General features: G+C 44.6%; 2 protein-coding genes across 2 annotated transcripts; one reads left to right on the forward strand and one right to left on the reverse strand.

The window, feature by feature from the left end:
- Positions 1 to 218: 218 nt before the first annotated feature.
- Positions 219 to 5,309, reverse strand: wnt9b (wingless-type MMTV integration site family, member 9B). The gene is made up of 4 exons (XM_042087479.1): positions 5,190 to 5,309; positions 3,885 to 4,138; positions 2,735 to 3,000; positions 219 to 777 (listed from the first exon to the last, which is right to left on the reverse strand). The coding sequence occupies exons 1-4, from the start codon at positions 5,273 to 5,275 to the stop codon at positions 244 to 246; spliced, it is 1,140 nt and encodes a 379-aa protein (XP_041943413.1). The 5' UTR covers positions 5,276 to 5,309; the 3' UTR covers positions 219 to 243.
- A 5,358-nt stretch (positions 5,310 to 10,667) lies between these two features.
- Positions 10,668 to 21,315, forward strand: arf2a (ADP-ribosylation factor 2a). Its single transcript, XM_042087491.1, has 5 exons — positions 10,668 to 10,790; positions 15,771 to 15,928; positions 16,080 to 16,190; positions 16,517 to 16,641; positions 19,007 to 21,315. The coding sequence occupies exons 2-5, from the start codon at positions 15,781 to 15,783 to the stop codon at positions 19,166 to 19,168; spliced, it is 546 nt and encodes a 181-aa protein (XP_041943425.1). The 5' UTR covers positions 10,668 to 10,790; positions 15,771 to 15,780; the 3' UTR covers positions 19,169 to 21,315.
- The last annotated feature ends 422 nt before the right edge of the window (positions 21,316 to 21,737 follow it).

Genomic DNA, 21,737 nt, shown 5'->3' on the forward strand with positions numbered 1-21,737 from the left:
TCCTTTCCCAGCCCCTCCTTCACCACCGCCTTACTTGCTCATTTACTTACTTTGGTGGTCTTTTCCATTTCTTTACATCATTTAATTTTAATGGCTTCTTTCCTTCCTTCCTTCCTTTCATTATTTTGCTCTTTCTTTCCTTCTTTCTTTCTTGCTTTCTTTCTTCCTTACATCCTGTCAGACGCTCTCTCTCTCCCTCCCTCCCTCCCGTATTGTCCCTCTCGGTCCCTCTTGTCCCCTCGGTCAGTGTTTCTTGCAGGTGTACACCTCCTCCTCGCGGAGGCAGGTCTGGCACTCCACGTGGCAGCACCAGCGCACCTGGCAGTGGCAGGAGAGCGTGGTGAGGCGCAGCGCCGTGTTGTAGCCGCGCCCGCAGCACAGGCTGCCGCAGCTGGTGTCCTTGGCGCACGGCCGGCCCGCTGTGCCCGGCGAGTAGCGCGACTGCCGGCAGAAGCTCGGCGACTCCTCCAGGTAGACCAGCTCGGTGGGGCGTGCCCGGGGCGTCATGGCGGCGATGGCGGCCCCGGAGCCCCCTGAGGTGCCCGAGCCGGAGGGGGCGGCTGAGGGGTACCTGCGGTGGCCGCCTCCGGAGAGCTCCACGTCCCCGGCGGTGGCGACATTGGTGGCGCTGAGGACCCGCACGGCCGTGTCGTAGCGGAACTTGAGCAGGCGGCCCGTGTCGTGGAAGGGCGACAGCTGCTTCCAGCAGGTGCGCACGGCACACGAGCCCGACACGCCGTGGCACTTGCAGGTGGTCTTCAGGCCGCTCTTCACCGCCTGTGTCGACAGAGGGGGGGGTCAAAGGTCAGGGGTCAAGGTGTAAAACAATGAACAGAGGGGTGGAAATGGAGACGTATACAGCAGAGATAATCATTGAAAACTATATGGGAGAAGAGTGTGGGAACAGGGAAAAAACAGGGTGGAAGAGACCAAATGAGAGGCAATGAGAATGCAGATGCATAGAGGGAGGGGGGGGGGCATGTCAGTTTCATCACCCTGATTCATTAACACTAGTCTTATCTTAGGTGCCGATCAGGGGACGCTGTGAACATGTTTCCTGTGGTGTGTGTGTGTGTGTGTGTGGGGGGGGGGGGGGTGTTCAGTAGGATTTTGGATGGATGCACTGCGAGCTCTTAGTGTGTGTGTGTGTGTGTGTGTGTGTGTGTGTGTGTGTGTGTGTGTGTCGTTAGTGTGATGGATGGTGGGGTGGAGAGGGACGCCCAATCTGCCGTATTTCATGCACCTCTGACCCCCCAACAGTGCCTGGGGATCCACACGCTATGTGTTCAGACGAGTCCTGTGGATCTCTCTCTCTCTCCTCTCTCCCTCCATTTCTCCTTACCCTCTATTACTGTCTCTCACTTAGCCCTTTCTCTCTCAAACATGCCTGACATGTCTTTTCCAGTCCTACTGGCTATATAGACACTTTTTACTGTTTTGCTGATCTGCCAGTCGTGTTCCAATTCGTTTATGAGTTTTCTTTCTCCCTCTTACACTTTTCTATCTGTCTGTCTGTCTATCTGTCTGTCTGTCTGTCTATCTATCTGTCTGTCTGTCTATCTCTCTTCACATTTACACCCAACACGTCCTGTCTGCCCTCTTGTCCCTGTCCACTGATATGGAAAATAGAAACCCGTTTTTCTCACAGATGTAGAGGCAATGTTGGGAGGGGTCGGTGCCTCTGGTCAAAAGTTCACCCAGGGTGGACCCTTGCTAAGAGAGATAAAGGCAAGGACAGACGGAAAGAGAGAGAGAAAGTTGAGAGATAGAGAGAGAGAGAGAGAGAGAGAGAGAGAGAGAGAGAGAGAGAGAGAGATTAAGGACAGGAAGACAAGGGGACAGACAGACAGACAGAGAAGAAGAGTGAGGTCATGATGGAGCAGAAGCGGGTGCGGGGTACCCAGAGGCAAGGTGGGGGTTGCACTGCCTCTGCTCAGTCCTGCCCCACGCAGGTATGAGCCCCCCAGGGCTGCTTGACAGACAGGTAAACGGGTGAAGATAGGATGGGGGAGAGGAGAGGAGAGGAGGGGAAAACATCATACCCCTTTGACTTGTTTTTCTTACCATTCCTGGCCCTAGGTGTTCAGCAGCACTACAGGGCCTCAGAGAGATCGAGATAAAGCAGTTCAAAGTTTATCCTTCCTGTCTCTCTTTCTCTCTTTGTCCACATTTAGCACTCTCTCTCTCTCTCCCTCTCTCTCTCTCTCTGTCTCTGTCTCTCTCAGAGCGGACAGCCCGAGGCTGGCTGTCTCCTGGTTACCGTGCTGTTATGAGGATTTATGATTTCCCTGAGTGGTGCAGCGGCTGTGGCGGTGGCATGCAGGGCATACAGAATGCGGAAAAAATGCTACTATATTACAGAGGCTTTATAATCGCTCAAAAAGGGAGACCTCTAATTTACAGTGGGCCCCCACTGCAAGCGCTGTCACGCCTGGGCTGAGACCGAGGGGGGGGGGGGGGGGGGGGGGCACCTGGCTCCACAGATCCGGCTCTCACTTGCCCGTCTCAGCCAAAGAGAAGCTTGGCCCCTCCGGGCTCCAGACAACATCTCCCCATGGAGACACATGGTGGTGGTCAAAACTAAACTCCCACAGAACACCCATAGAGAACTGTCTTTTGCTGGAACTATAAGGAAACTCTTAGGCATAGGTGAGTGTGTGTGTGTGTGTGTGTGTGTGTGTGTGTGTGTGTGTGTGTGTGAGAGAAGGAGAAAAAGACAGAGGGCATGACTTACCCGAATCCCCACATTGATATTATGGGAGTCGATGTGGGCCCTCAAGTCCTTGCTAACCCGCTTCTGGCCCAGGAACTTTTTGAGGAACTTGGTGCTGTACTTCAAATTATCCCCACAGACGCCCCACTGCCAGGCCTCGCGGTGCTGCAGGCCGGGCGAGTCGTCGCACGTGCAGCGCTCCATACGCCCCGAGCTGCAGGCTTTCGCCAGTGCGTGAGATAATGCTGCGGAAGACACGGCCAGGAGGAATGCCGTTTCCTTGAAACCTGTGAAAAACATTTAAAATAACTTTAACCCTGTATAATAACACATATTCTTTTACACATTTTCACATATATAGAATCGAACACCATTTAATTAATATCTTAATTGAATAAACGTGAATTTAGATTAAGACTAGGCATACTATGCGTAAAATACTATTTAGGCTAGTGACCGGACTAGCCCAGACTGGCTATGTGGCAAAGGCTTTAGTCTGAAAAATATAGGCCTACTGGTCACAGTGGTTTCTGCTATTATTTAAATTATTTTTTCAGCGCATGTACTGCTACTTTTTCAATTAAATGTTGAGTGCCTTATTTCACTACGACTTAACCATAATCCCCCTCCGACCTCACAGCGCGGGTTTAAAGTCGTTGTTTGCTCAGCCCAGAGCCGTCACTGGGGTATATTTTGATCCAATTAATTACTATTTTGACTAGGAAGGGATTTTTCTTAGATGAAAGCTTGCAATCACACCGCCCTTTTCCTCTGAGAACTGGGCGCTCTTCCGCGAGATAAAAATATCTCCCGCGGCCCTGCGAGGCCGCACCACACAGGGATTCCTGCCTTCCCAAGTCCCTCATTACCGGCATGCTGACCTGCACATGGCTTTACGGTTCCCAGCCCAAGATTGAGCACATGAAAGATGTAAGAAATATTTAGGTTAAGTTAGCCTAAACTAATCACCATGCAGGCCTGCGGCTATTTCTGAATAAACAGTAACGTCTAAAAATTTAAGCATTCAGAATTAGTAAGACTTGGTTTTCAGGCTAATTAATTATTAACTCTTGATATTATTTCCACATTCTTCGTGAATGAGGCAAAACCATTTTTTCAGTGCAATTAATGTTTGTTTTTTTCAATAGCCTACAATTGATGCAATTCTTACTTCTTTTCAAGAGGCTGCCACGGCCATCCATGCTACAGTTCCATCGTTCATTGCGGAACTGGTACCGACACTCCAAGAGGCTGAGGCGAACCGACTCTCTTAACGTTTCAGCCAGCCCAGGCTCCCGGCGACACAAACGCTTCTGTCGGCGGGTCAAGCTCAGCTGCTCGCATTGTTTCAGGTGCGCTTTGCCCGATGGGGGATCACTGGAGAAGGGACCCGGTAGAAAGACCAAGGGCTCCCGACCTGTCAGCCTGAAAATAAGAAAGAAAGAATTTTATATACGACGTGTCCTACCCCCCCCCCCCCCCCCTGTGCAATAATCAATTTCATTGGGGATTCATGTTTGCTGTTCTGATTCACAATTGAAACAGCCTGCTGTTTTTTTTTAATGAATGAATCGTCGTGAGACGTGAAGACAACGTTAGAAAGTACAACACGAAGACGTAAGAGACAGACCATACAAATATTACAGAAAAACACATATTGGTATGTGTATATGTGTGAATATATAAGGTATTATTTATGTAACTTAAACATGTTTGAGATTTGAATTACATAGACATGGGGTCAATAATCAACACATGAGTTACCATTAGGTCAGTTCTATACAATAGATGGTGGGTTTGTTACATATAAATATAAATGTTACAAGAATTCAGCACTCCGAACATGTGCCTGGTAGTTTTTAATGACCAGGTAAGCAAGGGCACTGGGACAGTGCCAAACCCAAACATCACGGCCGAAAGAGGACATCTGGTTGCAGCAAGGGAACGTGGTTGGACTACCTCGCAAACGAGTGCGAGATCAGTTTCTAGTCTACTATCCGTCAGTATTAGGACGGTAGGCGTAATTCACAAGCAGGTATTATAAGAATAAATTAACTAATTAAATTGGCCCATGTCGGTTTATTTATATCCTTATTATGCAGTGCGGAACACCCAACAACAACTCACATCAATTGTAGGAAGTCAGAAGTTATTTTGCCAACAGTCCAACAGTTACCAGCCGTTATCAACAGTCATATGTATGATATTATAGGCGACACCTTTCAACTTAGGCCTATTAAATAATTCTAAATAATGAAAACAAATCGCTCATGGCGCGCGTAATTGCGCAAAGCTACCCAAATGCGTAAAAACAATAACAATCCGCTTCAAATGCTTTAAAAGGTATGAGAAACCCAATATTTAGGATATACCAGTAACCCACAAACAAAGTTGTTATAATACTTGGCTATCTATATCCTCATGACCAGGACACGAGAGCCATTCATTGAGAAATAATGAATAAAGCATGGCTGACCCGAAGTAGGCGGCCGTGTGGGAGAGAAAGACGCAGATTGCGGTGAGGCGCAACAGGCAGGCGGTCCGTCGGAGCCCGGTGCACATGATGACGGATCGGCGCTGCTCTTCATCTCGCTGTCTGTCCACTGGAGAGTCAGTTGAAACGGCCAGCAAAGCTTTTTAAAGAACCATGCACAAGTTTCACCCCTACAGCAGGCGCGGTCCCGAGGGGGCGAGGCCACTAGGGACTGCATCATTCTCTCATTGGACTCCCTGTTGATTTTCTCTGAGAACCCCTCCCCACATCCCACCTGCTTTGGATGGGAGGCCCAGAGGAGGGATGGTTTTGCCTACCTGTTGACATCTGAAATTAATTTTCCCTACCTTTACTGAAGATAAATGAAAATAACTTCATGCACTTTCTGTTATACACCATGGCTGACGTTATTCTCCCTTTATTCTAATACAGAAATATTAAAATATAAGCATTCGAAAAGACTGATAGTCAGAAACCAGTATTTCGGAGAAAAAATATGATATTAAAAATAGAGAATATATTGATGGTAAATGGAGACATTGTCACAGGTCTTAGTGGTACTGGGCTAAAATAGTGACATTTCAATAGTGACAATGGAATTGTCTCTGCGAGACACTCTGGCAAAGAGCAATGATGCATGTTACTTTTCCCCCAACATTCCGGGGAACCAGCTAAACTGATGAAGATAGCGCTGCAATGTTGGAGGACAGTACATATTGGTCGTAGTGTTATCCGATTGCGTCGAAGTCCGAAATCATTCAGAGTAAACATGGTCTAGTGTTATCCAATTGGGTGCAGTGAGATTTTTAAGTGCATGCTTGTTGCTGCCCCTCGAGTTGGGCCATTACATTGCTCTTTGCCAGACCCTTAATCTTTCTAGATTATCAGGGTCTGGATTTTCCAGGCTACAGGTTATCTGCAAATATGGGTGAAATGCAAATCCTGTGCATCCCTGTACATCTGAGTCAGCTTATATGTCTTAAGTATGTGTGTGTGTGTGTGTGTGTGTGTGTGTGTGCATCAGCTGTTCTCTAAATGTTTCTCACTGTTATCCAGACAAACAATGTAGCTGACAGATTGAAAACAATGTGGCAATTCCGCGCAAAACTGTCACATCCATAACGCCAACATAATGCCATGGTATTTAGTTGGCGTTATGGATCTGACAGTTTTGCGTGGAATTGCCAAATACCTAACCCTAAACACAAATTTCATGAAGGAATGTATTTTGTATTTCTGTCATTTGATTTCTTGTAATACTTGTTGTTTACCATTTCATCATATTACATTTCATGACAGAGTTCAATTTCAAAACGAGTCTCAAACATACAATCACCACTATGCACTTTCATCCTAGACTAGGTTCTGCTGGGTGGAACTGTTAGTAGTGAATGTCAGACTCAAAAGTGTTTTGTGTAAGTATGTGTGTGTGAAGAAAGAGGGGTACTTTACGTAGTTAGAAACATTGACTCAGAAGGATGTGAGTTTGTGGTGTTTGTGTGAATAACCCAGAAGTAGCATTTGTGTGTGTGTGTGTGTGTGTGTGTGAGTGTATGTGTGTGTGGGTGCGTGTGTATGCGTATGTGTGTATGTGTGTGAGGGTGGGAGTTGTGTGATGGGGACAAAACAACAATGTCACCATCTGATTGTCATGCTGGTTACAACAGTTGATAAGGACAGCGCCAGTCTGCCAGTAATGTCTCCTTGTTGAAAGTGATGGATGAAATGACTCCAGAACATGGCACCACCAACTCCATCAATAGAGTGGAGCATCCGCCCTGTTCCATAGTCATTTGAAATGTCAACAAAAGTTATTTCTATTGTGCTTCTCTGACCATACTACAGGTTTTTCCATTCTATAGTTTGGATATAATTGAGATTCTTATAATGTTTTGTTCATTGTTATTGTTTTTTGTTATTATAATTTAAGTCTGTTCTGGATAAGAGCCTCCACCAAGTACTTCTAAGTGTAACAGTAACTGAGCTAGAATTATTATCATTTACTTTACTTGTAGCCCATGATAATATGAGTTATCAGATACCAATAGTCTATTTAGTTTTTTTAGAATTAAGCATAATGGTATGGCCTTAGTCTTCTCCTAATCCACTTCCTGTCTGAAAGAAGAGGAAGATCTTGTTTATTCTTGGCACAATGTTTATATTTGGTGGCTCCGAGCTCCCTTGACATCAGCAGCACTTGGAGTCCTCTCTGTGCTCTTGTTTGGTTTCTGCTCTGTCACCACGCTTGTGATTGTGCATCTAATCACCATGGACATCTCCGCCCATCTCTGCTCTTTCTCCTTTGACAGAGGCGATGGCAGAGGCCTGGTGAGGTCATCAGCTCACTTTAGCCACAGCTCAGCGGAAAAAGGGCAGTGGGAACGGGAGAAAATGGAACCATAGCAGCTTGTAAATACGTGCATAGACTGACACACACACACACACACACACACACACACACACACACACACACACACAGATGCAGCCCTCAAACCCTGCAAGAGTTCTGAATTAAAAAAAGGAATAAAAGAAAAAAGAAAAAAGAAAAAACTTGCAATTTCAGCAAATATTTTACTTATTGTGATTAGTCAAAACATTGTACAATAACAGCTGTCATGATTTACAAAAATGCAATTGAAATGGAATATAATTGATTTCATAGTATTGTCCCTCAGATAGTATGATGTCACCTCCTCACATTCAAGTGAGAAATAGCACAATAGCACCAGGTTAACCAAAGGACCGATCTCCACCTAGTGGTGTACACCAAAACTGCAAAACCACATATCCAGATCCACACAAGAGGCACAGTATGTGAATGCAATGGTTTTACTGTATGTTTGTGTCGTTCTTGTGATTGAGTGTAATAGGCTTATGAAGATTGAAGGGATGTGATCACAAAATATGTTATTAAACTTTCTGACACCTGTATGCAGAAATCACAAACATGGGCTGGTGTTTCTTTCCATTTATATTGCTATAACAGAATAAAAGTGTATCCTCGAGACCATAAGACTAACATGTTGCAGTCCGTCAGTCAATATGACAAAAAGTACCAAATGAAAGCTGTAAAGACAGGAAAAGTTGTTGTGGGCTGTATCACTGTAGGCTAGCCTAGCTATGTTACAGAACTTTTTCAGACACTCAGAGAGATTAATTTAGACACCTTGACTTTGAATTAATAGCCTAATCCCACTTGTACCCCTTTTACCCTTTCTTTTATACACCATGGCTGACTTTATTCTCCCTTTATTCTAATACAGAAATATCAAAATATAGACATTAGAAAAGACTGATAGAACCAAGAACTTCGGAGAGAATGTGATATTAATATATTAATGGTAAAGGGAGTCATTATCACAGGTCTTAGTGGTACTGGGCTAAAATAGTGAAGTTTCAATTCAGGTTATCTGAAAATATGGGTGAAATGCAAATCCTGTGCATCCTATACATCCGAGTCAGCTTATGTGTCTAAGTGTGTGTGTGTTTGTGTGTTTGTGTATGTGTGTGTGTGTGTATGTGTGTGTGCGTGCATCAGTTGTTCTCCGAATGTTTCTCACTATTATCCAGACAAACAATTTAGCTGACAGATTTAAAACAATACCTAACCCTAAACACAAACTTCATGAAGGAATGTATTTTGTATTGTGATGAATTTCGCATCTGTCATTTGATTACTTGTTGTTTACCATTTCATCATATTACATTTCATGACAGAGTTCAAAAGGAGTCCCAAACATACAATCACCATTGTGCACTTTCAACCTAGACTGGATTCTGCTGGGTCTATTGGGGTAGGTACTTTTCTTCGTCACAAAAAAGTCCTTGATGCTGACTGGATATGACTAAAGGTGGGATGTGCCATGAGTAGTACTTGACCCTCGCGCTACAACAACAGCGATCGAAACTGTGGCTAAATGATGCAGAATGATCACGTCACCTCCCGAGTCTGGTAAATCCCGCTAGGGTCCCTTTTTGTAATGGAGACACGACGGCTGAGAGGGCCAAGTGAGAGGGCGTAGCCTGTAACTTTCCCACTTTCTAAATTTACCCCCAATGGAAACTAGTGTTCCTAGACTGGACCCGATCAGCAACTGCCTATGACTGTTTTACAAGCAATAAGACCTGCTCAGAGTGCTGTTTGCTCTAGTAAGAGTTTATGTGCCATCAAAATGGAAATGTTATTTAAAACAACTCTTTAGAGGACCTTTAAGGTAGGGGTGAGCTACCGCTCTGGTGTCCTTCGTTTGGTCCTTAGTTCATATATAACATACATTGTTTTGGACATAAGCGTCTGCTAATAAATTAAATATAAACACAAAGCACACAGGCTATGGTGCTGCTAACACATACATATCACATTGCCTAATTTTATGAAGTAGGTATCTTACAAGTTTATTCAGCTATAAATCCTAAAAACAGATCACACAATCAACACACAAAATGGCTCAAAGCAGGCTTATGTAAAGGTCATACCCAATAAAGATATAAACAAAAAATATATTTGCCATGCCTTCCAGGTAACTGTAAATTTAGTCCGAAACTCGTCTTTAATATAGAGAATGCTGAATTTCACCGGCTCTAACCATACCCAATTAAAATAGGGCCAATACCATAGGCCTACTGTAATGTATGGAATAGGCCATTTTAGTAGTCCATCATTTGTATGTTATGATGATGTTGCTCATGGTTCCTTCTCTACAAACCGGTTTGATTTGAAACAAGTGAGTCAACACCTGTAATAGTGATAATAATAGCCTACCTCCGGACACATTGCCAGCACAGCAAGAATGACTTGTTGGTTGAATTTCAGTATCCGCCTCGGCCGGAAACACTAAAGAGCTGGGGCCATAGACATAATATACATAGACGCCGCATTGGCTGCTGGAAACAAGAAATGCGGCCGCCATCTTGGACCGGTCATACTCCTCATTGCGTTGCAGCAGAAAACACAAGATGACAGCACTGTGCAGCATGTTCCTGCTCAAATCGGCGGACCATACTCGGGGGATTTACTTTTCACAAGTAAGATTTAACATTACCGTACTATTGGTTGTATTTTGTATTTTCGAACAATGTGGCCTGTATCATAGCTACATGTATGACCTTTGCAGCAAAAAAAACCGCGTGAAAATCTGTTCGGTATTCAGTGAGATATGATTAATTAAGTGTGCTGATAGCTCATTGCACCGGCCAAACAGATTACACTGAGTGGAGTGGATGACCGGTCCAAGATGGCGGCTCCAAATCTCGTCAGCGCTAGTAGGGAGCAGCGGTCGATGCGGCGTCTATGTATATTATGTCTATGGCTGGGGCGGGTACCGGGCCGGACTGACCCTCGTATTATTTAGCAGGGACTCTTATCTGCTTGCCTTGTCACCTGCGCAAGCCACTGCATCTTACACGATAGGCCAAAATTCGTGGTGGGCGTGTACATCTTTCCAGTATGGACAACTCCATTGGATCAGATTTAAAGATGGGCAAGGCCCATGACGCGGCTGTCTTTAGACCTGTGAAAGTCGCCATTTTGTCGTTAGCGGAGAAGGGGAGTTAAGAGAATTATCCAGAAACCGCGTCTAGAAGGTAACATTTAAATGTATTTTCTTAAACAATCCTCTGCACAGCATCAGCAACTTCAACTAGTCGACATTATTTGAGAAGTAATCTTTGTGCGGTGCCTCATTTTCGTTAGGCTAGTGACGGAAGTCAACATAAACGTTAGCTAGCCAGGCATAACGTTAGCTTACTAACCTTAGTTAACGTTTTATTAAAGCTAACGCTAGCTGATTTCGGTAAGATTTTGTTAACGGCGATATCGACTAAAATGCCCTTTTTACGCCATTAGGCATTGATTGTAGTTTTGTTTGAATATGATCGTTGATTCATTTATCGAGTGTGTGTTTTGGCTACTGCAGTGTTGTAAACTGTTAGCTAACTAGCCAACCATAGTGATGAGCCATTCCTTGCGGAACTGAGGAAGTCGGACTGGTAAATTTGCCAGGTGGAATGTAACGCAAGCTAACAATCTCTCGATAATGCCATCGTTAACGATAGAGTTTGAGCGTTAACGTTACCCACTTGTTATTATGTTGAAAGTAGACACTTTCCCCTAACTCTAATTATTACCATAATGGTTGTTTCCCGGTAGCTTATTGAACAATAAGATTGGTAATTTTAACGTTAAATAAACAATTCCCTGGTGGTCAGTGGTAGCATTAATGTTATCCTGCCCCCACTTTACAGCAGGATGCTATGAATTTAAATTAACGTTACGTCCATTTTTATGACGTTACTCTATAGTATAATGTTAACGAGCTAAACTAACCTCGAAATAAGCGAACCTAAAGTTGAACCATTAACGTTAGTGAACGATATTTGGTTTGTCAAATGGCTTGTTAAAGGATAACTAGTGGCCGGCTAACGTTAATCGCCAGTCTTTGCAGCCTATCCGAGATGAGCAAGATAACTTGTTGGGCAAGTAACGTTAACTACATGGAAGCAAGGCGATATAAATGACAGTTTTGGTTGCAACCGATTCGTATATCAGGTCCGTCTCGCAGAACTCGACGAGGGTTATTGGCTAATGTTGCTGTTTCTATGCCGAATCATCTTTAAACACAAGGACCTGAAGTTTACCATTCGCCGTTGTCTGAGTTCTATGTAGAGTTGGTCGTCTCTTAATGCAGGTGCATAAAATAGTGTCTCATGAATGCTTGATGTATCTCCTTTAACTGTCATTGCACATGTTAAAGCCATGAGTGCCATTGTTAACTCTGCGTGGGATCGAGGTCAGTAGAGCCCAGTCTTGTCAGCCGCTTAAACGGAAACATGAGCAGGAGCAGTCTATTTGAAAACACTGCACTGATGCAGGCCGATAGCTGGTAATTTGTCCTCGATTTCCATCGGGCAAGTGTAGTTTTGAGCTTTACGTCAGCTTTTAAGGCTCCAGTAAACATTTTTGCAATTTGTTGCACATACCTTTAAATCAACGAGTTTCTCTTCCAAGACTGTGTGGTCCACGTTAGACTTATCCATGTTTACATCTATGGATAGGTTTAGGGACAGATGCTCAGCATGTTCTTGCTAAACCCTGGCTGAAGAGCCTTGTCTGATTTTTTCCCCCACCTTTTCCACATTGTGCAGGGTGTAAAACACCATCTGAATATCCAGGAACAGGGGAATGGGGAAAGTCGCATAACAGGACTTACAGACTAGATGTTCAGTGGTCTCCACAGTTTCAACTTTGTGGCCTGACGCCTGCATGAATCAAGCCGAGATGGGTTGGGCAGAGATGGGTTGGGCAGGGGTTGGGCAGAGATGGGTTGTAGGCTCCCTAATGAGCGCTGTCACTCATTTGTTCACGTTTGTGATACGCAGACAAGACCCTGAATATGTAGGCTTACAAAAGCAATTAGTAATACAACTCTCCACAGAGTAGAAAGCCTTTCAAAAGAGAGGGTGGGGAACAGAAGGTGGTGGAACAATAGCCCATGGTCAAGCGATGGCGTGGGGCGGACATTGAAACGCTTATGGTGGGTGTCTGTCCCTCCAGTTTTAGGCAGATGGAGCTAATAGCCAGGAAGTGTTGTGGGGATGACGTTAGTGTCTATGACCAAGGTGTTGGAAGAGCATCATAAGGAGCTAGGACTGCCGGACTTCCAACTGTGAATTATTAATCTGTTTGGGTGCTGTTGAATAATTCACACGGCTGGTGTGTGTAGGGTGAGCAGTGTGTGCATGAAACATGGCAGTTGTGGGCTAGCATGAATGGAGAGGAGCTTCTAGATGTGGGCTATAGGTTAAGACTGGGTCAACAGGAGAATTTAATTTAAGTGGAGTTGGCGGTGGGTGTGGATTGCTAAGCAAATCAGCATAACAAAGTTGTAATATTTTCAAATTATAGTGTTAACATTTCAGTGGTCTTTTGGCATCAATAAAAGGATACCAACCCTCCAGTATATGTGCTGTGCACACACTTAGCCTACGCACACATACAATGCCGGCATTGTCATTCCTGAAACCAGTGTTGGCTCTCTAGTGAACTCTGTAATCAAGCTACCAACTTCCATGTGATGACGCCAGTTCCTCCCTTATGTACACACGCCACAGCTATATGACTGGTGTCTGAACAGCCCACAGTCTGCGTGGGGTGTGTGTCTGATTTGAGGCGGCACTTCCCCATAGTTTCAGCACACACACACACGTGCGTGCTCTCAACGCAGAACAGATGTTGGGTCAGATGGTACCTCCGACCGATATCGTCCTGGAAACTTCAGCGCTCTGGTTTCTGGAGAGTGTCGCAACACCTCAGATTTATTTTTGCCTTGGAGCAGGTGATGTTTGTGTGTGTGTGGCGTAATCGCACACACAGTCTTATTTATCTAGTTAATGCTTGGCAAAAGCTGTAGGAGGGTTCTAGCTCCCTATGTGATTGCAGTATTTTTCTTCTGGACTGTTATCTGTACAGTGTGGATTAGTGGCATTATTGTTCATCCCCTGTGGTAGTGTTCTGCAGACATGAAGTAAGTGTGCGTGTTTCGGCCCTCGCCCTCCTCACGGGAAGCTGTTGGGTAAACCTGAGCTGAAGGGCCAGCTCACAGGCCAATTCCTGGCTGCCCCCGCCTGCTGTACTGCAATCTGAAGGAACACCCAGCCTCTCCCTGCTGTGTTCAAAGCAACTCTTTTCTTTTCCGTGGAATAACTTCCTGTCTCTAAACACCAACCCTCCTCACCCCCGACCTCAGTTTTACTCGCTCACTCTGCCTGCCTGTTTAACCATCTCTCTGTGATGGCCTGTTTTTCCTCTCCTGATTCAGCCTCCTGTATGTCATGACTTGTCTTCCCTCTGATACGTCCCCCTGTTTAATTCAGTGGGCTACTGGCTCCTGTAACCGCCTGCTCAGGTGTAGTGTTACCTGCCTGGCCTGCCGCTCAGCTCCTGGCAGCCGTGCACACTTCCCACCTCACTGACCTCTTTGTCTGCCTGTCGATAACCCCCCCCCCCTTCACTCCCTTATCTCTGCACTACCCCCCCCCCCCCCCCCCCTCTCTGTCTCCATCACCCTCAGGGAACTGCTTACCGCCTGACCTGTATCACCAGAAGCTATGCTTGCCTTAGGGCGTGTGAGTGTGAGGGGGTGGCTTCAGTGGTCTGCCCTCAGTCAGTCATGCTCTTCCTACTTTCCCAATAGGTCCAGTCTTATTTAGAAATGCTAGCCTATAAAGTGGCATCCACTTTTTTTTTCTATTGTGCTCTAGTAAATTGTTAGCCTGGATAGAATGGATAGATCCATTGGCAGACGTTTATTTCTGGTTGGTGGACGCTTGTCTGACGTTTGAAATCATTGGAGTTCAATCACTAACGTTTGGTAATGACGTATGTTAACCACAGGGGGACGCAACAACAATGATAGGCTTGCTTAAACGTAATCGCTCTCAGGAACGCCCTCTGTTTGCTGGTTGGTTCGGAGACAAGTTGCCGAAGTAAACGAAGTGAACAAGAGCTATTCCAGACGGAGTACTGTAGGGAAATGTAAATGAGCGGAAGTACGTAGACGGGCGGAGTCAGGCTAGTAAATTGTGTTCATGATATATGAAGCTGATGGAAGTGACTCTGGTAAAACTGGTCATGCACACTTTGTGAAGCCTTAGTCTTAGTCCTTAGGGTCACCAATGTTGATGTAAACCCAACTAGTTGATGTTAATTCGCCTTATTCACCGGGCGGCCATTACGAGGTTAACTCATTGAGTGCCAAAAACGTAATATTACGTTTTTCCTTCCCATGCGTTGAGTGCCAAAAACGTAATATTAAGTTTTTAGGTTTTTTTTTTTTTTTTTTTAAATTATGAAACTAGACACTCTAACACACCTTATATGTGATTTTGGGAACTCTGTGATTAATGGAAATTAAATATGACGATTGAAAACTCATGAAAACATTAAATCATCTGCTGGATTGAGGTGTAATGGCAAGTGTACCCTTTAGCCTAGTAATGGCCGCCTGGTGAATAAGGCGAATAGATAAGTCTATTGCCACCTCGATGTCGGTTAATAAGTTGCTGCCTTCCCCATTCAGTAAATTGTGAAGTGAAGCTTTTCACTGCAGTTTTGAAGGAGTTATGGAGAAGCAGATTGTGTTACCGGCCTTGCACTGTTTAGAGCGACCAGTAGAACAACAGTGAATGCAAGTACAGCAAAATGGTCATTGTGGAGAAGTTCCTCTGAAACGTGCCGATAGTAGCCAAATATAAAATGGATTCACTGACGAGTAGAAATGAACAGCAGGGCTGCACCGGTGCCGTTCAGCTGTCCGTGGAGTATGACGAGTGTAACAATGATGAGATATGAAGAAAAGGGGAAAAAACCATCCCCCAACATGGTTACATTTACTCTACAGTAGTATGTTCACTCGTGATCTTATCTAGTGCAACCCTGGTCTATATGCGGCACCACTTTGCTAGGGCATATTGCAAGGGCATACTTAATGCATGTTGGAGTCACTAGGGCTCTGAGCTGTGTTCTGAGCCAGCTGGGTCCTGAGTTCCTGTGCGTCTTCCTGACAGATCAGCCAAGATGGGGAACGTTTTTGCAGGCCTGTTCAAGAACCTCTTTGGGAAGAAGGAGATGAGAATCCTCATGGTGGGTCTGGATGCTGCAGGAAAGACCACCATCCTCTACAAACTCAAGCTGGGAGAAATCGTCACTACCATCCCCACCATTGGTAATGTAGTTCTCTCTGCTGTTCTTATCCTTGACAGATAAAACGTGTATTTTAAGTGTTTTAGACGTCACTTCCTGAGAGGTTGAGAACTGCTTGTTGAGTGTTTCCTTTTTCTGGGTCTGACTGTATGACTGGTCATTTCCATCTGCAGGCTTTAATGTAGAAACAGTGGAATACAAGAATATCAGCTTTACGGTGTGGGACGTGGGCGGTCAGGATAAGATCCGGCCCCTCTGGAGACACTACTTCCAGAACACACAGGGTAAGGACGTCCTCTAGAGCGGGCCGCTCTCTTCCTCTTTGCTCTGAATTTTAAAAATCTCTCCCATCCTTCTTTTACAAACTTTATAAATGGAATCTCTCTCTCTCTTGTCTCTCTCCCCCCTCTTGTCTTTTTCTCTCTCTCTCTCTCTCTCTCTCTCTCGCTCTCGCTCTTGCTCTCGCTCTCGCTCTCTCTCTCTCTCTCTTCCCCCCCCCTCGCGCTCTCTCTCTCTCTCTCTCTCTCTCTCTCTCTCTCTCTCTCTCTCTCTCTCTCTCTCTCTCTCTCTCTCTCCCCCTCCTTCCCCCCCCCCCTCCCCCCCATCTCAGGACTCATCTTTGTGGTGGACAGCAACGATAGGGAGCGAGTGAATGAGGCGAGGGAGGAGCTGACGCGCATGCTGGCGGAGGATGAGCTCAGAGACGCAGTGCTGCTTGTCTTCGCTAACAAACAGGTGCATTTGTAATGCCGATGTAAACACTTTGTATAGTGTAGGAATGTACACACATCAATGAAATTCAGCAGGTGTCGGATACTAGCCAATACAAAGGAAAAAGAAGATATCCACACACTGTCTTACATGCTCCCAATTTAATGGTACAACGTTTCGACCACTCAGGTCTTCGTCAGTTGTAGTGGTCGAAACGTTGTACCATTAAATTGGGAGCATGTAAGACATTGTGGATATCTTTTCTTTTTCCTGGAATCTGGCGATACCATGCCTATCACGATGCATGGGTTAGGCAGGGCTCTACAGTGCGCCCATTTCACTCGCACATGCGAGTAAAAATGATGCTGTGCGAGTGCAAAAAAATATTTAGGCGCACTGGTGCTGGTGACTTCTAACCATGTCAATGTTTGTCTACAAAATACACCGTAACATCGAGAAACATTACAAAGTCAAAGTCAAAGTCAGCTTTATTGTCAATTTCTTCACATGTTCCAGACATACAAAGAGATCGAAATTACGTTTCTCACTATCCCACGGTGAAGACAAGACATTTTACCAATTTAAGTCCACAGACAAACATAACATTCAAGTAAACAAAAAAGTAAGTAAATAAGTAAATAAGAGGGCACATATAATAATGAAAAAATAAGAGCAGCAAAATTTGGTTGAAATTGTGCATGGACAGTCAAAAATTACTGGTGCAAACCATAGAATCACATAAAAACTACACCTCCCATCAACGTTAGCAGTTTCGCATCTCGCTAGTAGTCGCTTCTATCAAATCCAAGAGCGCGCAGAAAAAGCGGAAAGTTAGACTAGCCAGCCAAGATGCAAAGATTTAAGAAATTAGTTCTTCTATCCACCGAATTCATTGGATATAGGAGGAACAGGATGAGATTCTGAGAATGCAGTGAGAGAAGGAAAGGTAACCCAACATGCCTTTTAGCCCAGTTGACGTATTGGCTGCAATATGCAAAATATAGCTGTAGCGAACCGGCACAAAAGTAGCCTCCCGTAATATTATATCCCATTTTATTCAAAGGTAGAACGCTACTGACAACTCTAGGCTTCTACACATGCTTGTTTACACCGAATACAAGCTGAAGTGCAAAACGAAAGTAGGCCTAACGTTTGCCTACTGCCCCCATCAATGCAGATATTTCAAATGAAAACTAAAAGTATAAAACGTATATCCTTGATTAGCCTATGTTGGGTTTTGTGGAAGAGAAAATTGACTGTTTTAGTAGTAGTATTAGGCAGTATGCAGTCAGATAGGTTGGATTAGCTATAGATGGATTCACAAATAAATAAATTAGCCTACATTTGGCAGGATACTTGATATACAGGCTAAATGCAAATATGGCAATGTATTATATTACTTTACATTAACAAAATGTAGGAAAATAGAACAGACTGAAAATAAAGTAGGCACTGATCTTTAAAAGCCTGTTTCCTGTAGCCTAAATGTTGTCAGTCATTCTTAATATTCGCAATTGGTGCACTGGCATGTTTAACTCTTAGCTGCAGTATAATGTTAGATTATGTGTAAGTTAAGTACAGAACTGACTGTGCGCCCAAATTTTTGTCTGTGCTCCTACATTTTTTTAACTTGGGCGCACAAGTGCTCCTGAAAAAAAATGTTAGTGTAGAGCCCTGTTAGGATTAATTTTATTTAGATATTGTATGTAAGGCTATAATTTTTATTTTTCTTACACCCCTGGACTCGTATCAGTGCTGTTATTCCGAACACATTTAACCCAATTAACACACACACTGCAAAAAGTGATATCTTACTAAGTGTTATAATCTTATATTGAGAGAAAACATCTAGTTGGTATTGTTTTTAGTATAAGGATACTTACTTTAAGCTTTCTTGAAAGATTATTTGACTTAATTTAAAAAGATTTTGACTTATTTTAAGATATAAAAAACAAACAAATTTATCTGCCAATGGATTAAGAAAATATTTCTTAAAATTTAAGACAATGTTTGTTTTTTATGTCTTAATTTAAGATTTCGACTTATTTAAAGTCAAATAATCTTAAAAGAAAGCTCAAAGTATCTTTATACTAAAAACAATACTAACTAGTTTTTTTTTTTTTATCTTAATATAAGATTATAACATTTGGTAAGATATCACTTTTTGCAGTGAACCAAGGACACTCACTCTTTAGTCTTGCCGTCAGAAAATTAGTTGTGCGTGCTGAGCTACATTAATAAGTACAGTCACGGCTGCTTGTTTGTGCTTGTGCGTGCCCATCTGCGTGTGTTGTTGCCTGTGTGCGTGCCATCAAGACTACACATTTGTGATGTCGATGTCATATTGAGACCTCTAACGTGGTCTCTCCCCTCCCCTCCTCTCCCTCAGGATCTGCCTAACGCTATGAACGCGGCGGAGATCACCGACAAGCTGGGCCTGCACTCCCTGCGCCACCGCAACTGGTACATCCAGGCCACCTGCGCCACCAGCGGAGACGGCCTCTACGAGGGCCTGGACTGGCTCTCCAACCAGCTCAAGAACGCCAAATGATCCATTCCTTTAGCGGCGTCTGTTGTGCGCTGTGTGTGAGTGCGCGCGGATGTGTCTGTCAGTGTGTGTGTGTGTGTGTGTAAGTGTATTTGAGCGAGAGTGTGTGTGTGTACGAGTGTGTATAATTGCGTGTCTCTGTGCAAACAATGAGAGTGGCAGCATCGGCCGGAGCTCGTCTTAGTTCCCTTCAGATCTTCATCATAGTTACCCATCCTCATCTTTGGTTCGCTCACTCTGACTGCAGAGGTTCTGACCGGTGCTGCCTGTCTGCATACACACATCCTGCGTGTGTGTGTTTGTGTGTCTGTGTGTGTGCGTGCGTCTGTGTATCACTGAGCTGAGAGTGGGAGCGGCCCTGCTGTGCCTTTCATCCTAACACGAACCCCCCCCCTGTCTCTCCTGAAACCCCTGGTTTGTTCAGCCCTCTGCCTCCACTCTTATGGCAGAGCAGCAGGCTGAAAGCAGAAAGCTCCTTCTGCCTTCAGGCCTCTATGTAAAGACCTATTTAAAGAACAGTCCAGCCCATCTGACCGGTGTCTCAGACCCAGCCAGCCCCCCTCTGCCTCATCTGCTCGTTTCCTGCATGGTACTTGCTTCGACTGAAATGCCTGCAGGGGAGGAAAGTGGACGGCAAACGGTCAGCTCATTTGCCCCCTCTCCTTGCATTGGTTCCTCTACGACCATGGAACAATACCTGACCAACTCTTGCCCCCCCCAGTCTGCTATCCTTGTCTGATTCTTAAGGTTTGTGTGTGGGTGTATGTGTGCATAACAGGTCACCTCACTGCTGATCAAGTGCTGCAGATGGAGTATTCAGTCCTATGTGTCTCACAGGCCAGTATGGAGGGGACGTACACACAACCCATCTGTGTGTGTGTGTGCTTCTGCATGGGATGGTGTAGTGCATGCGCTGATGATTGGGGGGTGTGGGCAGGGCTGCTCCAATCCTTGCTCTGCGTCATTCCTTTGGGAGAAAGGTGGGGGGGGGGGGTGCTTGTGCTGTATCTCACACACATCTGAGCCTAGTCCTTACTAGTCCAAAAGTGTGTGACATTTGTGAGTTCCGCCTAATTCAAAGTGAGGTGTTGGTTGTATGGCCTTCATGTTCGCTCCTTTGCTTTAACCCCCCCAGATAAGCAGTGTGGTGGCCTTGTGCTCTGCTGTAAGGGGAGGTCCTTACTGTTGGAGGGGATCCTCCTGAGGAGGGCAGCTGACGTTCGTTTCTTTGCTCTCGCAGTGCACCTCCGCCTCTCGCCCTCGCTCACGCGCACACACACACACGTACATGCATACATACGTACACACACACCAGCTTCAGGGTGATGGGCAGGTTAGCTCCAGCTCAGTGTTGCATCTCACCATATTTTGTTTTTGTTTTTTTTGTTTCTTCATTCTTCAAATCAGGTGGCTACAATCCCCAAAGCCATCATCATAGTTAGACACCAGCAGTGCGCCTTGGCCCCTCTCTCCAGGGCTTCAGATCCACACTCATTTAACTGACACAGAGATTATTCTTTCTTTCTGTCTTTCTCTTTCCTTCCTTCTTTCTTTCTCTCAGTTTATTCCAAAGCCTCCTGCGAATGTCACAGAGACACTGTAAGACCCCCCCCCCCCCCCCCCCCCCCCCCCATGTTCCAATTGAGCCCAAGGTCACGACCCCAACACTGACCTCTTGTAAGGGAAGCGGTGACCTTTCACCTTTTTTATATTCGTGCAACTGGACAGCAGCCGTTCATGTTTGTGAATATTTTTTTTCTTTTCTCTGTATTTTGCAAAAAGCACCAATTTCAGCAAGTTTCAGTGTCTTTTGGCCTTTATACTTTGATCATATATGTAGATATATACACCTACTGTAGTGCAAAAAGAACATTCGTTGACCTGGCTGACGAGCTGCAGCATATATGGCAAGTCATTGACCTCTATATGAACTTGAGTATCAAAACTGTATTTTAGCAAGCTGATATACTTTAGCTACCCGTGTTCAGTTGTGAAGCTTTCATTTTGAGAATTTCTGTTGAAACAACACAAGAAGGTGTGCATAATGTTTTTTTTTCTTTTTTCTTAAAATGGTTTCATGTTTTTAGCTTTTTTAACCCATCTTGTAACATCTGAGAAATGCACTATAATAAAGAGATCTATTACAAATACTCTTGTGTTTGGGGATGACTTTGTTATTGGGTGTTCAAATCCTCAGTGCTGCACACATGGAACCAAATGTTTTTAAATAAAGCAATAAGTGACCATGGGTTTGGGTCAAATGGAAAGATGAAACAAAATAATATTGTCAGATTGTGTGTGTTATGGAGACTGGCTGGGCCACTTCAGAGAGACTAAACCCAGGGATGACCGGAGCACTCAGAACTTTTAAACTTTTTTATTATGGTGCACAAACGACTGACGTTTCGACGCACTGGGTCTTCAGAGTCGTGTGTGTGTGTGTGTGTTATGGCTGAGGTAGCAGAAGCTCCAACGTATCTACATAGTCTGGTCAAAGTACTGAAAGCTGTTGTATCACTATCAGGAATCTGGCAGTACAATGTACACTAATCTTTAAAGGTACAGTGTGTGA

The sequence above is a fragment of the Alosa sapidissima genome, chromosome 3 (assembly GCF_018492685.1).
Source record: "Alosa sapidissima isolate fAloSap1 chromosome 3, fAloSap1.pri, whole genome shotgun sequence".
NCBI classification, from domain to species: domain Eukaryota; kingdom Metazoa; phylum Chordata; class Actinopteri; order Clupeiformes; family Clupeidae; genus Alosa; species Alosa sapidissima.